The following is a 15,370-nucleotide window of genomic DNA, read 5'->3' on the forward strand; positions in this document are numbered from 1 at the left end:
TTCCTGGCAGTCCCGGGGAGGCTAATGTTATAGTCACGGTCATTTCCAGAATGCAGAGACTTGTTCCAGAGTTAATGAGATAGGCAGTGTATGGTGATAGGATGGTCTTGGAATTCTGGCTCAGGCTATGAGGCTTACTAAGTCACTTGTCACCCGAATGTAAAGGAATCTTGGCAAACTTCCCTTGTCAGTGACTTCCCTACTTCTGGCCCTGTGCTGAGACCATGCATGTAGCCTACCACAATGTCAGAGAAAATAACTAAGAACCCATTGCATGGAGAACGGGTCACTAAAGATGCTTAAAAATATGATGGTCAAATATTATGTAACCACACCTGAATTCAAAATGAATGTTCAAGAAACATTCGTCTGAATGTAAACAGCCAGTAATCAGTTGCTCTTGATTACTGCTAGACTTGGAGCACAGAAAAAAATGATCTCTCCTTGTGTTCCAAAGACATGCTAATTCTACTGAAACATCAACAGAACCCTCATAATGGAAGGGGTGGAAATCAGTGTAAATTTTCTGATAAAGATGAAAAGTAATAGACTATATTTTAAAACAGAACTGATGAAAATTATTTCAAATACCAATCAATCAAAATGACAAATATCAACCCAAAGCTAATGAAAAGGAAGGGTTATATGAATGGCACTAGGCTTGGGAAGGAAGGGAGGGAATGCTCTAAACTGAGAGAAATGGACCATGGAACTCATGGACTGAAGCATAATGGGGAGGGAGCCCAGGTTGGCTGGAGAGGGAGTGCCTGCAGAAGACCCCCAGGAGCAGCAGAAACCTGCATCTGAGAGGGAGGAGGGGGAAGGGGGTCAGAGATGTAGAGCACTAAAGGTAGAATCCCAAGGAAGATGAGTCAATGTTGACAAATAATTCAGAAAATCCCCTGTCAAGGACTGGATAAAGGGCCATCAGAAGACTATGATGAAACCACACACGGACTTTAGCAGAAAGGTTTACAGGGTATAATGGGGTTAGAGTACAATGGATATGGAAATATATGAGCTATCTAAACCCATCTAGCTAAACCTCAAGCCTGAAAGGACAAACCAGACGTTTTTGATGTGGCTCAGTGTTTGGACAAATTATCTAAGAGCAGTTGGCTCTCAATGCTAATGATCTCTGATCACAAATAGGCACTATATGATATGCAATGACATTTCTCCATTTCTGAAACAGACATGCTCCCTAGCTCCCTAGAATTACATTTCGATGATCAATCTCCCTACTTTCCCCACCCACACTGCAAAAGAATGATAGCTACACATCTTTTCACCATGGTTTTTCTCCACTGCACATTATGTTTGAAGATCTATCATCTTCATGCATCATTCTGATACATGAATATCTGGTTCACTTACATTCACTGCTGCACAACATACCATTGGATGAATCCAGCATGGTTTCTTTTCTTTAGTCTTCTATTCATATACATCTAAATTGTTTCTACTTTTTGCCATTACCAACTGTACTGCAATTAACCCCCTTACACGTGTCTCTTGAGCACAGCATGTGGGTACATCTAAGGTGTACTATATTTAAACAGAGAACTGCTGACTTATTTTTTTAAAGTTTATTTATTTATTTTTCAGAGAGAGAGAGAGTATACATGAGCAGAGGAGGGGCAGAGAGATGGAGAGAGAGAATCCCAGACAGGATCCACAATGACAGCGTGGAATGTGGGGCTCAAACCCACAAATTGTGAGATCATGACCTGAGCTGAAACCAAGAGTCAGACACTTAACTGACTAAGCCACCCAGGCATCCTGAGAACTACTGACTCTTAAGCACATACTGCCAAATATTTCCAAAGTAGTGGTACTAACGTTTTCACCAAGATTTTATCAGTAATTCTCTTCTTCCACATAACACCAATCGTATTTAAAAATTGTTACTGGTGTTAATCTCACTGTTGTTTTAATTGCATTTTCCTAGAAAGATGAAGCATCTTATCACTACAAACATATTGTATCTTTTAGTATTTACTTGTCAAGATCCACAGAAAACATGTTTCAGATTTCAGTTGGAATTGAACTTCCCAGGCCCATCATGAGTACGCAGCTGATCCTACAATTTTTATAATCACTGTTGTCGCCACAGCAACTAAGCACCACAGCCACTTGATGTCCCTACACCTTCCCACTGTACTTTATGTCTTGCCTCCATCAGTGGCAACTTGCTGCCAGGTGCCAATGCCCTGTTTGCCCTCGGCATGTGCTTCTCAATATGTGAGCAACCTGATTTCCATTTGAAGGTATTTTTCTGAAAGCAATTTACTTGCCGTATTAGTCAAGGGCCTAGCAGAAAACAAATGGCAGTCAAGATGGACAATTCATGAAAGTTTAATAAGGAAACTATATAATGTATAGTCATGTCTAAGAGAAATAGAGAAAAGATGGTGAATATCACAAGGTTAGTGACAGTGGAGACACACTGCCATCCCTAGACCTATAGAAAAAGGAGTGGTTACCAAAATCCAGAGAATAGCTGTAGCTGCAGAAAAGGTTTCCCAATAGCATTTGTGGTTTGGGGAAAGAAATGCACCCATCCTTTGGCAGTCTAGCTGAGAGGAAACTAGGTGACTCTTGTTGCCTCCCACTGGCCAAAGGCAAGTGTCTGTCAGAGAACAAGACTTTGATTTGTCTATGACTCAGCTCTGGGACCCACAGGAAGTTGAAAGAGCAAAGGGTAGAACTGGAAAAGTAAATTAAATCCCCAGCAAATATCCCATGTATTCAAGTTTCTTTAGCCCTCTAGAACTTTGCCTCTCCATTGGTACTCCAAAGACAGCATCAGCGATGATTAACATTACTTTATATAAAGAGCATATGCAAATAGGTAAGAAACATCATGAATCCGATGACGAAAAGGGCAAAAGACATGAGAAGATTTTCACAAAGAAGGATATTCAGCTAAAACGGAAATGTAAAATAAAATACGGACTCCATTTGTTGACTATGAAAGTTTTGAAGTCACCCGGAATACTGGAAGCACTGAGGATGAAGAGCTAAAACCATAAAAGGGTGCAGAGGTAACAGATTACACAGTGAATACTAAGGAGTAACACACAAGACGGTTAGTGGGCACATGGTGATAGACTTCCATGGCTGGAAACCGAAAACAGGTCGTTGAAGAAAGGAAAAGAGCAATGACTAGAAAAAGCAGTGGAAATCAAAGAGAACACCGTATGTCCCGGCCTCACAGTATGAAGATGGGGGAGTGGGAAGGTGCCCCTGAGAAAAGATCGAGTGGCATGCAGTCAGTCATGGGGAAAATCCATTATTTCAGAAAAGCGAAGAGGAAGATGACAAGGAGGAGCTACACCTTCACTGCAGTTTCGTGGCGAAAGAACAGAAGCGCCACCATGAATCAGGGAGGGAGCTGTAAGAGGAGAACAAGGAACAGTCTTGGATTTAACTGAAAGAGCAGGATGACTGTCCTGGGTGGTGCTGGAGGCGTGGGAATGGCGGACGGGGTGGAGGCAATATGGATCTGTCTGTCTCCCGGGATAGACTTACCTAGGAGACCAATTCCCTAACTGATGTCTTTTTAAATCCAATTGGAATGAGTTCTCCTCTGTGACATTTTTTCACAAAGCTCATTAGCCCCTTCTGATGTTATTCAATGCATACATAGCTGGGTCTACAGGAATACAGTAATTGGCAGATATTCTATTACTGGATGATTAGTCTCCACTCACCAGTTTCCCTGTAAACAGACACAACGACATGCTTCGTAAGAAGGAAGAAATAAATTTCCCGTAGCATGTGCAACTTAACAAATCATGCCCTTCACAAGGAAATAAGGTTCAGGAAAACCAAGGGGATATTTCTTAACCAACCTATCAAGGCATTAGAAATAGCAGGATGACTCCTGAAAGTGTACCTTCCTGAGTTTTACTGGGTTCCTGGGCTCCTGAAACCAATGACATTGGTGTGTATTTAGAAAATGCCCAAAAATACAAGTTGGCAGGTGATCACCTGCAAAAACTTCTGAGGATTGGTGAGTCTTCTGTGACAGTGTAAGACGTCAGGATGTCATAATGCTTCCTACTACTACATGCCAGGAATACTTTTTGGGAAGAGAAGAAAAGTATGAAATTACTTCTTATTTGAGCCCAGATTCTCTCTAACTTTAAGCAAACTCCCAGTCCTTATAATGATTCCCTTCTCCTCAGACTCACTTCTGCGTGACCAATCTTAGCAGCTTAGTCCCAGGAGAATGCAGCCTTGGTCAGAAGTTCCCTCCAAGGCCAAGTTATCCCACACTGTCCCCAAATCTCTTCCTTCCAAGCCCAGCCTGAGCTTCTTTATTCTGTCCTCTGAGGTCAGGTCCCTTTCTCCAGGAACCCGGAGAAACCTCTCCTGCTCCTGCTCCTCCTCCAGGAACCCCCATTTCTATCTGGCGACAACAGCCTGTGATTCACCCTTGACTGAGAAGCTCCCATTCCTCGTGTTTGTAGTTTTTCATCATGGTCTTTTTCTCGTCACAGGCTTCGATCTTTGGACCCACTCCCTCATCAAAACCCCAATAGTGTGCCTCCTCCCGTCCCCTCACCCAGTCCCAACTCCAGGGCTCCTGTTACAGAACAGTCCCACTCAGGGATTCACTCCACGCAGAGGGCTGGAGGAGACCTAAGAGCAGCACGGCCTGAGGGGTCGGGGCACCTATCTCCACCCCCTACCTCCAACTTCTGAGCTCCCGGGACATTGTTGTAGGTGAATCTTCCTGTGAATCTGTGATGTGCCGAGACAAAAGACCCTGTCCTCGACAAGTGGTAGACAGGCCCCACAACAGTCACTGGTGCTAGAGAAGCGTGCTGGAAATCAGAACTCCCATACATAGCCCATCATACTCTGGCAGGAATATAAAATGGCATATAAAGTCAAACACAGACTTCCCATAGGACAGCGAGCTCGCTCCTAGGTATATGCCTAAGAGATGAAAACATACGTCCATGCTGAAACTTCTACATGAAAGGTCACGTCAGCATTATTCACAATAGCCAAAGGGTGAACAAAACCCAAAAGTACACTCGCATGTGAATGGATCACGAACAGTGCTGTTATCATGTGACGGAACGCTATGCAGTCATGGAAGGGAATGAAGCACCAATAATACTACAACATGGGTGAACCACACTCAGTGGAAGGGAACTGATACAAAGGCCATACACTGTGCACGTCCATCTAAGTGAAATATCCAGAACAGACAAATCCACAGAGACAAGTAGATTAGTGGTCTCCGGAGGCTGTGGTAAAAGACATCATGGAGGAGTCTCTTTTTTGGCCGGGAGGGGAGTTGATGAAATTGTTCTGGAATTAAATCATGGTGATCTGCACAACCTTGTTGCTGTACTAAAAACTAGCGAATTTTACATTTTAAAAAAGTAAGCTTATAGTATGTGAACCATAAAGTTGATCCACGGTACACATAGCCCCTACCCTCATGGCAGGCCAGATGTTGTGCTGGATGGCCCCCAACAACCACCCTCTCCCGCCACAGGCAGGCTTCAGGGCACAGTGTACTCGGGGAAAAAACACTTTCTTTAGTCTGCCTCTTTTCCCACCCTCCCTGTCCATATCTACTAAACCCCAGCCTGAGAAAGCGGTCTGGGGGAAGGGAGGGCTGGATATGATTTGATTCTCTCTGAGCCTCGCACTCAAAGGAAACCACCCCGATTTGATTCTCCCACTCACTGTTCTTGGCTGTCTCAGGATGGAGCCCTAAAAGGGAACCTGAAAGCCCAGCCCTCTCCCCTGGTGACTGTGGGACTTAGTATCTGACTGAACCTCACCTCTTCTGAATTTATGGGACATTATCTTCTTTTGAGAGTGCAGAAGGTTCTTTTCACTTAAACACAAGGATTTATGTCAGCTCAAACCCAAAGCCTGTCTAACCGGAGTATGGACTGTGGATCGGATATACATTCAGGTTCCAGGGCCAGCTTATCTGCCTGGATATCTCACCTGTGCACTTCACTACCCCTAGAAACCTGAACCTTTATTCACCTGCTCTGTGCCTCATTTCTGTCATCTGTGAAATGGGGATAACAAAGAGATCTGCCTTAATAAGCTATTAAAGGTGTAAATGAGCAAATACCCATCCCCACTTGAAAGGAGCCTAGTTTTTAATATTATTCCATCTATGCACATGAGCAGCATAAGGTTCCAGTGACAGCAGAATTGACCGTGGCATTCTAAGAACACCTTTTCCTGGGACACCTGGGTGGCTCAGTCGGTTGAGCGTCTGACTTCAGCTCGGGTCATGATCTCACGGTTCGTGGGTTCGGGCCTCACGTCGGGCTCTGTGCTGACAGCTAGCTCAGAGCCTGGAGCCTGTTTCAGATTCTGTGTCTCCCTCTCTCTGACCCTCCTCTGCTCACACTGTCTCTCTCTCTCTCTCTCTCAGAAATAAATATAAACATTAAAAAAAAAAAAAGAACACCTTTTCCTCATTTTTTTTCTTACAAGCTGTTAACTGTGGTGTCCAGTCCATGAATATGAAACCAGTATGGCGAAGGGCAAGTGACAGAGAAATGTCATGATTCTGGAGCTCACACAATCTATTTTTGATTCATATTTATATAAAAAAATTAGAATGCTGTCACTTGCCGGGAGCCGCACCGGCCTCTCTGGATGGCAGTCACAGCAAGGAGATGGCAATGTTTGCACAGCNCTGTTTATATCGATTATTCTTCTCATAGTGAGCATGTGAACACTGCAAGGTAAAGGAGCTCCCCACTGACCTTCAAACACAGAGAAAATCTGGGACTGGCTGCAAGGGGGCCTGGGGGGCAGGAACAAGGACAGTTCTCAAGGTGCAGCCTTTAGGGGAAGACAAAAGACTCTTGTTCTCTGCCTACAGCTGGGCCACCTCATCAGGAGCGCTTTCGACAGAACTCGAGCTATTTTCCTGGTTATACCGAGTAAGGAAATGGACAGGTAGAACAAGCTTGTTTTCAGAACAGGAGACAGAAAATGTTAAGCTTTTTCACTGTTTCTGTTTAATGTGGGCCTTAAAGACATCAACATCCAAGAGAAGACTTTATTAAGGTTATTTCCGGGTGGATGTAGCAGGTGCATGAGAGGAAGTTGGGATTTTAATTCTATCCTCGCTGGTATTAGAAAAGACACCTACATGCATTTCCTAAGAGCCGAGGATTGCAGGGCTGCAGGTTTTTTTGCTGCATGTGAAAAGGAAGTACAGTAATGGAATAATCATGTTTTATCCCCATAAATATTTTGAGTGGATACATGTCAGGTGGCCTGATTAAGAAATCAAAAGTTGATTTACTTGAAATACCGACTGCAACGAGGAAGAGAAGAAAGCAGGAAGGAGGTATATATTCAGGATCTCCCCATGCACCATACACAGGCTGACAGGATCCCAGCCCACCTCTGCTTCCTCCAGGAACACAGGTAAGAGCCTGCAGCTGCTCCACTTAGTAGCCCGAATCATTTCTGAAAATACCGATAATGATGTGTTTTATAGCATGCATCTATTTCATTCTATGCGATTGTATTGTACTTACTCTGTCAGGGTAGAACTGGAAAGATCTTTTTCATCTGATTTATCCTTTATTTATTTACTTCTGATTAAACCATGCTCCTTGAGGACCATGTGTGGTGGGGGTTGGGGGGAGAGAATCTGGCACCCACGGAACCTTGCAGGAAAAGGCAGAGAGCTGCCTCATGGGACCCGGCTGAATGTTGTTACCTGAATCTCTGTTTGTATCTGCAATAACCATTTTCTACCCAGGCCTAGTCCTGCCAGTAATGAAAGAAAGATGTGCCGTTACATTTTCACAAAAGTTGTTTTTATATACAGTAATTTTGATAGTTGTCTAATTATGAAATTTACACATAACCCCTTGTGGGTTAAAAAGTAAAAGGAAGAAAGCCTTTAGTTGCCAGAATCCCACAATCCAAAGAGAAGTCATTTCTTTTAAGAAAATTTCATTATACTGGGGTGCCCAGGTGGCTCAGTCTGTTAATTGTCTGACTTCGGTTCAGGTCATGATCTCGTGGTCCATGGGTTCAAGCCCCATATCAGGTTCTGTGCTAACAGCTCAGAGCCTGGAGTCTGCTTCAGATTCTGTGTCTCCCTCTCTCTCTTTCTCTCTCTCTGCCTCTCCCCAGCTCTCTAGCTCTCAGATATCTCTCTCTCTCTCAAAAATAAACATTTAAAAAATTTTGTTAAGAAAATTTCATTATAGACTAACCAACCCTCCCTTCCATAAAGTCGTAATATGAATCTGATGCTTTCTAGGAGTTCCAGGTCACAGTTCCAGGTCACACCAAGGTCGCCATGAATTCACTCAGTGAAGCAAACACCCACTTCGCATGGGATCTGTTCCAACAGTTCAAAATAGCAAAGAAGGATGACAACATCTTCTACTCCCCTCTCTCCATCTCAGCAGCATTAGCCATGACCCATTTAGGAGCCAAAGGAAACACTGCCCTCCAAATTGAGAAGGTAGGTGTTGGCTTCCTACACAATGACCAGCTTAGACGGATCTCTCCGTTGGCTTGGGTGCAGAAGACCACAGATCCGGTTGTGTAGCACAGGAGGCGGGGCAAGCATCCCCATGACTGTGAGCACAGAGCTGTGGGGGGAGAGGGGGCACATGCCTTCCCTTGGGTTCTGCCCCATTTGCCTCCCTGTACCTAGATTGCCTCTGAGAGCTGGGATGAACTCCCACAATTGCAGGACAAGTAGAGGAGAGGCTTAAATGGAAGAATAATGGTAGAAGTGAGGTGCTGACTTAAATCCATGGAAAACGTCCTCACATTTCCTGGGCACTGAGTAACAACAGGATTCTCTGAAGTGGCTGGTGATCAGTCAGCTTTGCTGTGGTTTTCCAAGGAGCAAATGCTTACACCGCAGTTTTCTCTTTTTCCTTTGTGTATTGGTTTTGGTTTTGGTTTGGGGTTTTGCTTTGTTTGTATTTGGGTTCTTTCTTCCTTTTTTATTTCCAGATCTTTTAAGTAGTTTTCTTGTCCCACTTCCTGCCTCTTCTAGGTCTTTCACTTTAACGAAGCCACAAAGAACACGCATGGAGCAACTACGACAGATCATGTGAGTCACGGAGCACTGGGGTCTGGAAGGAGACTCACACATCCAGGAGGGTCCTACTTTAAAAGGGAATTTCAGATAAACTGTGAAAAGTCAACTTTTAGGGAAAAATCTTAGGCAAAATAGATTGGACAGAATTGTTTCTCATTTCATATTACATACTTATTTATTTCATGTTTTTGGCTCCAGAGGGGAGATCAGTACTGTGCCTAAAGAGCTTCAAATTTCTACTCTGCTATTCACACTGGGGAACATGAACAAGACACAACTGCTCCGAGGCACAGTGACCTCATCCCAGTGAACTGGGAATAATAAAGGACTCTGCCTCCATACATACAAACAGATGCCAAACATTACAACCGTGCCTAGATTACTGGAAACCCTGATAAATTTTATGTATTATTATCATAGAATAACAATAATTACAGTAATCACAATCCTGTTGCTAAGATGATATCATTTTAATTAATTCATAAATGGAATTAACAGGAATAAGCACACATCCAAGTAAATTTCGGAAAACGATTATATGAGTTATACAGTTTATAGCCTTATGGTCCAAAACTCTTAGCTAGCAAGTGGAAGTTTCTGGATTCAGCCAGGCTTAGGCTCAAAAACTGGCTCCTCAACCTATGTCTCTTCAGAAAGTTTACTTAATCTTGAAGTTTCTTTTTTTCATCTGAAGTAGTCTAAAGACCCAGAGATACCAATGTAAAGCCCTTACTTACCAGGCGCATACTTTTCCTACACTTAAGAATATGACCACCATGAGTGACGATCACGGTCAATAGGTCTTAGAACATAATACCATCTAGGAGGGCACAAGGCTTCATGTCATAACGTAACTGAAATATACAAATCCAACATTACCACACCACTGATGGCTGCTAAACTGAAATATGCTTCTAGTCCTTGGGGAGCTTAAATTTAGCTGGGAAGCTTAACCTAATCTTTTGTACAATCAGAAGACAATCCAATGGTGGAATGGTACCACATCTGCAGTTCAAAAGTGAAGACGGGATTATTTAGAGCAGGAAGAAAGAATTTCCTAGAAGAGACTGAATGTAAAGGTTTTGAAGAATATTTAAGTAAATCCACCAAAAATCAGGGAATAACAAGGAATGTCACCTGTGGGAATACCAAACTTTATCTTTGGATCGAACAGATTAACACGGAGTTAGTATTTATATCTACGTTGACAGAGAATACAATGAGCTTACTTTTTGACATTTGAAGGTTGAAAAGTTGGGAGATATGCACCACCAATTTCAAAAGCTTCTGACTGAATTAAAGAAACCCACTGATGCATATGAACTGAACATTGTCAACAAGTTCTATGGAGACAATAAGTACCCGTTTCTTCAAGTAAGTTTCACCTGGCCTTCCACACCTTTAATTTGAATCCTGAGCCATTAGTCTTTCAATAACTAAATGGGAAAGAATAAGGCAGATGAAACTGGCTAACCCACATGGAGAGCATTTACACAGGGTGCAAGACTCCCTTGTCTCGACTCATAACCAAATGAAGTGCCCTAGAACCTGACAATCTGCCCGTACAGAGTGTGGGCTTGAGGGTTACTTTATAACCCAAGAGGAGGCTCAGTAGCAAAGGAAGTCATGAGATGCCCCTCATGATCTGACACCATTCAGTCACCTAGTATACATTTTGATGGACCATACTGATGAGGGGGCAGGCTTGAGTCTCTAAGGAGGGCTGGGGGAAGTACAGGGAATACTGAATGGCCAAAATGGAAGACATAAGCAAAGGTGAGACCCCTAAGGATTGACAGTGCTGGTGAGAAAGCATATCATCTCCTTTGGGGCATCATGCTTTGCAGTCTGCAACCCACAGCTTCTGCTGCACCAGCCTATGTGCAGAAGGTATTGCCTTTCAAAGACTTCATTCTTGCACCAGCCTGTACTTCCTTTTCACGTTACCCACATGGTAACTGTATAAAATATGCATGGGCAAGAGAAAGTAGATTTCTTCGGGGTTCAGATTTCTTGTACTATATTTTGTCAAGACTGAAGATAACTAACTTGGAAATACATACATACTGACAAATTACTCTTAATTCTTCTTTTCATCCTTTCTTCCTTCCCATGTCAAAGGAATATCTGGATAATGTTAAGAAATTTTACCTAGCCAGTGCGGAATCTGTTGATTTCAAAAACGCTGCAGAAGAAAGTCGTAAGAAGATTAATTCCTGGGTGGAGAGCCAAACTAATGGTAGAGTATGGGAGAGCTCCCATTAAAAAAAAAGAAAACACTTTTGAGTCCCTGCTGTGCATGAAACCTGTTCTTGACACCATATGGGGTGTCAGTGGGGTGGGGGGTGGCTTTGCAGAGACGATGGAGAAGGGCACCGCTGATGAAGGAATGGTCCACGTAAATGTGAAGAGCGACAAGGGGAGCCCAGGAGGTACAACAGAAAGATAAGTACAAGGAAACACGGCTGGCAATCTGGGTTTGCTTGGGGCCAGAGATGACAGTATATCTGTGAATCTCAAGACTCTGCTCTGACCCCATCTTGGGTTCACATCCTCTCAATCCCCAAAGTGGAGAATCCAGAGGAAGACCCCGCAGGGATTAGGGTCTGACAGCCTAGGGCGGGCGTATGTTTCAGATCAGAGAGTTCATGCCACTTGTCCTAAAGAACAATCAAGCCCGATTTCCTTACAGTAGTGAGCCCAAAGCTGAAACACAGAAAGGAAGGGAGGGAGGAGTGAAGAGTGGAGGTGTGGAAGAACTGAGGGAGGGAAGTGGGGGGTGGAGTCACTTGTAAGAGTAGCTGAAATCAATGTATCCCTATGCAGTGTGAGGTGACTGAGGCCCTGCAAAAACAGAGAATCTGAACCCCTTTCCCATGACAGGAAGCGGTGTCCGCAGCAAGGACAACTCCATCCAGCTGGTGCCACGAGGAAAGCTCTAGCTGGAGAACTACTGCTCAGAGTCCCTCAAGTGGTGACTTGTGCAAATAACTAAGGATCGACTGTTAACTTTCAAAGCATCTTCCAAACAAACCACTTGTCCTTCCGTGGCAGACCTCTATGTTCTTTCCTTTGCAGGAAAAATCAAGGATATGCTTCCCCAAGGAAGTCTTGATGCTACTGTTCTGGTTCTGGTGAATGCAGTCTATTTCAGAGGCCAGTGGGACAAGAGATTTGATAAAAAATATACAGTGGAGGAAAAATTTTGGCTAAACAAGGTATTATAATTTATTATTTTTTAAATGTTTGTTTATTTTTGAGAGAGAGAGAGAGAGCATGAGTTGGGGAGGGGCAGAGAGAGAGGGGGAGACACAGAATCCGAAGCAGGCTCCAGGCTCTGAGCTAGCTGTCAGCACAGAGCCCGATGCGGGGCTTGAACTCAAGAACCTTGATTGACATCATGACCTGAGCCAAAGTCGGATGCTTTAACAGACTAAGCCACCCAGGTGCCCCTGTAATTTATTTATAATAATGTAACACAGTCATACATGGAATGTTACATTTCAACTCCTATCTGATAGCGTGTAGTACAACCGCAAGTAGAAAACAGACTTGGTCATGGCTCATTATCCTCTTATTTTTTGACCTTATTTACTTGGGGGATACTCCAAGAAACTCTTGTCCCGAATTCACAGATTTCCCCTATCATCTCTTAGGAGGAGGATGTGTTTGGTACCTCAATAGTATTATCTTCTTTTGAATAATACCTCACTGAGCATTTGTATGCCCCATCAATTACCTCAGGAGACAAGTAAACCCGTGCAGATGATGAAACAGTCCGCGGTCTTTAATTACACCTCACTGGAGGAGGTACAGGCCCAGGTTCTGGAAATGCCATACAAAGGCAAGGATCTAAGCATGATCTTGCTGCTGCCAAATGAAGTGGATGGTCTGCAGAAGGTAAAATCTTGTACCTCTGATTCTTCCTACTATTGCCTAACTTCCCAGCAGGACAGTGCTTGTACGGGTCGTTCATTGCAGCAATGATCACAGGCAGGTGGTGGCGGCTGACAGAGTTCAAGTACAGAGTACGTGGTTTCTTCTCTGCAAACAGCCTAAAAAAGATTTGTTAAGGAAAATCCGGTATCCAAAAAGTAAATATCTTAAAAATCACAGCGTGATGTGGAAGATTATACAGAAAATCTCAACATCACAGGTTCCATTAATATTCTGAGAAACCTACCTAGGTACGCTAACATTAATATTTTGCAACCATAAGAATTCTAATATATCCCAGTCTATTCATGTGAAGACAAGGACATAAACACTCTTGTGTAGGTGCCACATGGAAATATTTGCAAGCTCACTCATACACAAAACGAGCAAATTAAAACAACAAAGGGTACATTTTAAACGTTAAATCACAATGGCTTTGCAGACAATCGACAAACAGATTTAGCTTTTCAGTTTAGAAGTATTCTGTTGCTAGGAGTTTAAAAGTCATTCAGAGTCTCACTGCTCAGAGTAAAACAAACAAACAAAAAAGATGTGTGTGGAGGGTCTAGAATTTTCTTCTTAAAATTGTTACAATGAAGTCAGTATGTAAGAATACCAACAACGGTATCTGGCGTATGAAGGACAATCTGAACATGGCAGCTCGCAGTGACTCCAACAGCCGGTGATGCTGCTGAGGTCCCCATGAACTTGCTGTATCCAAAGGAGACCTGTACTAATGCCGGGCTTTGGCAATCCTCAGGCAAAGCAATATGGAAGTACCTGCGAAGGGCCATGACCCTGTTCATACTCCAGCTCAGCAATCCTCATGATCAATGACATCAGGAATCCCAGTCCTGGGATTTTAACTTAGGGTAATGAATCCAAACAAGGCAAGGAGCCTAAACTATTGAAAAATTCAGAACAAGGAACAATGACGCATTTTCGTATTACCGACAGTTTAACACAGGGACTGACACAGTGTGAATGCTTAAAAATATGTATACTTTAAATACCAATTTAGTGTTAATATTGTGTAACAATTTAAACTTGTTTAGAGAAATATATATGTGAGAAATGTTTACAAATAGGTGAAGCAAGAAAAAGGAAGAAAAGTAGTACCTATACTATAATGATTATTTAAATTAGGGCGTAAAAAGTAATGTATATAAGTCTATTTGAAAATGAAGCATGTCACGTGGGAGGCATACAAAATAGAAACATAGTTCATTTTTACAAGATAATTTTAATAATTCTGCTATGCACACATGTATGCATATATCCCTATATACACGTGTATATATGTATACATATGCATACATATTTATGTATACATAGATACATAAATATAACACAGTTGTGAATATATAGTACATTTTTCAACTGTAAAATATATTTTTATGACTGTTATTTTTGCCTCCTTAGATAAGATGTGATAACTCGAATCTTCTGTATGTACATTTACTATTAAAAGTTTTCTATAATTCAGTCCAATGTTACATCATGTTTGCTGTCCAATGAGAATCATGTCAGTTGTTCCCTTTCCCTATTGCTGTAGCTTGAAGATCAACTCACCGCTGAGAAACTAACAGAGTGGACGAGCTCACAGAATATGAGCGAGAGCCCGGTGGATTTATATTTACCCCGGTTCAAGGTGGAAGAGGCCTATGACCTCAGGGACGCGCTGATGTCCCTGGGGATGGTGGATGCCTTCAGTGGACAGAAAGCCAACTTCTTGGGCATGACAAGAACACTGGATCTCGTGGTGTCTAAAGTCCTACACAAGTCCTTTGTAGAGGTGACTGAAGAAGGCACCGAGGCCGCAGCCTCTACAGTCGTAATTGTTGGGTTAACATCACCACCAATTCGCCGTTTTCACTGTGATCACCCCTTCCTGTTCTTCATCAAGCACAATAAGACCAACAGCATCCTCTTCCTGGGCAGAGTCTCCTCTCCTTAGATACAACTAGCCTGCCTCCACTTACAGGGAATTGCAGGTTTTCCAGTACATGGCTTGCTGAAAATAACATATTCTCTTTAATTCTTTTTTCCTTTCCAATCTCATAGTCATCACTAAGAATGTAATGGTTGTCTGTCTCTCTCCCTCCTTCTACAAATACCTGTAAACCTACTTATCTACCCATGATAATACCCCTTTGAACAAAATGTTCAACATATAGTAAAAGGATATTTTAAATACTCTATCTTCTACTAAATTTGAAATAGTACCTTCTATTTCAAAATTCGTATCTACTATTCAAACTTATTAACCTAAAAGTCCACATTTATTTAAGAATTTAGTTGATACCTAGGACCCTTACATGTCTAAATTTCACTTATGAAACAAATTAT

General features: G+C 42.6%; 2 protein-coding genes across 3 annotated transcripts in view; one reads left to right on the forward strand and one right to left on the reverse strand.

Moving 5' to 3' along the window:
• Window positions 1-15,370, reverse strand: part of SERPINB11 (serpin family B member 11) — a 68,603-nt gene that overhangs the window by 41,667 nt on the left and 11,566 nt on the right. The gene's annotated exons all lie outside the window — the stretch shown is intronic.
• On the forward strand, window positions 8,327-14,978 carry SERPINB3 (serpin family B member 3). Of its 2 annotated transcripts, none has more exons than XM_077777630.1 (7): window positions 8,327-8,494; window positions 9,041-9,097; window positions 10,331-10,459; window positions 11,207-11,324; window positions 12,164-12,303; window positions 12,830-12,985; window positions 14,577-14,978. In XM_077777630.1, the coding sequence occupies exons 1-7, from the start codon at window positions 8,327-8,329 to the stop codon at window positions 14,976-14,978; spliced, it is 1,170 nt and encodes a 389-aa protein (XP_077633756.1). The 2 variants fall into 2 exon arrangements, with proteins under 2 accessions (XP_077633756.1, XP_077633757.1); XM_077777631.1 differs by having other exon boundaries at window positions 12,893-12,985.

Source organism: Crocuta crocuta, unplaced genomic scaffold (assembly GCF_008692635.1).
Source record: "Crocuta crocuta isolate KB4526 unplaced genomic scaffold, BGI_CrCroc_1.0 scaffold36, whole genome shotgun sequence".
NCBI lineage: Eukaryota > Metazoa > Chordata > Mammalia > Carnivora > Hyaenidae > Crocuta > Crocuta crocuta.

Bases quoted from the DNA above. Each gene is read 5' to 3' on its own strand.
- SERPINB3 (XM_077777630.1), top strand. From the start codon at position 8,327: ATGAATTCACTCAGTGAAGCAAACACCCACTTCGCATGGGATCTGTTC. The intron at 9,098-10,330 runs GTGAGTCACGGA...TGACATTTGAAG, and splicing joins GAGCAACTACGACAGATCAT to GTTGAAAAGTTGGGAGATAT. The intron at 10,460-11,206 runs GTAAGTTTCACC...CCCATGTCAAAG, and splicing joins ATAAGTACCCGTTTCTTCAA to GAATATCTGGATAATGTTAA.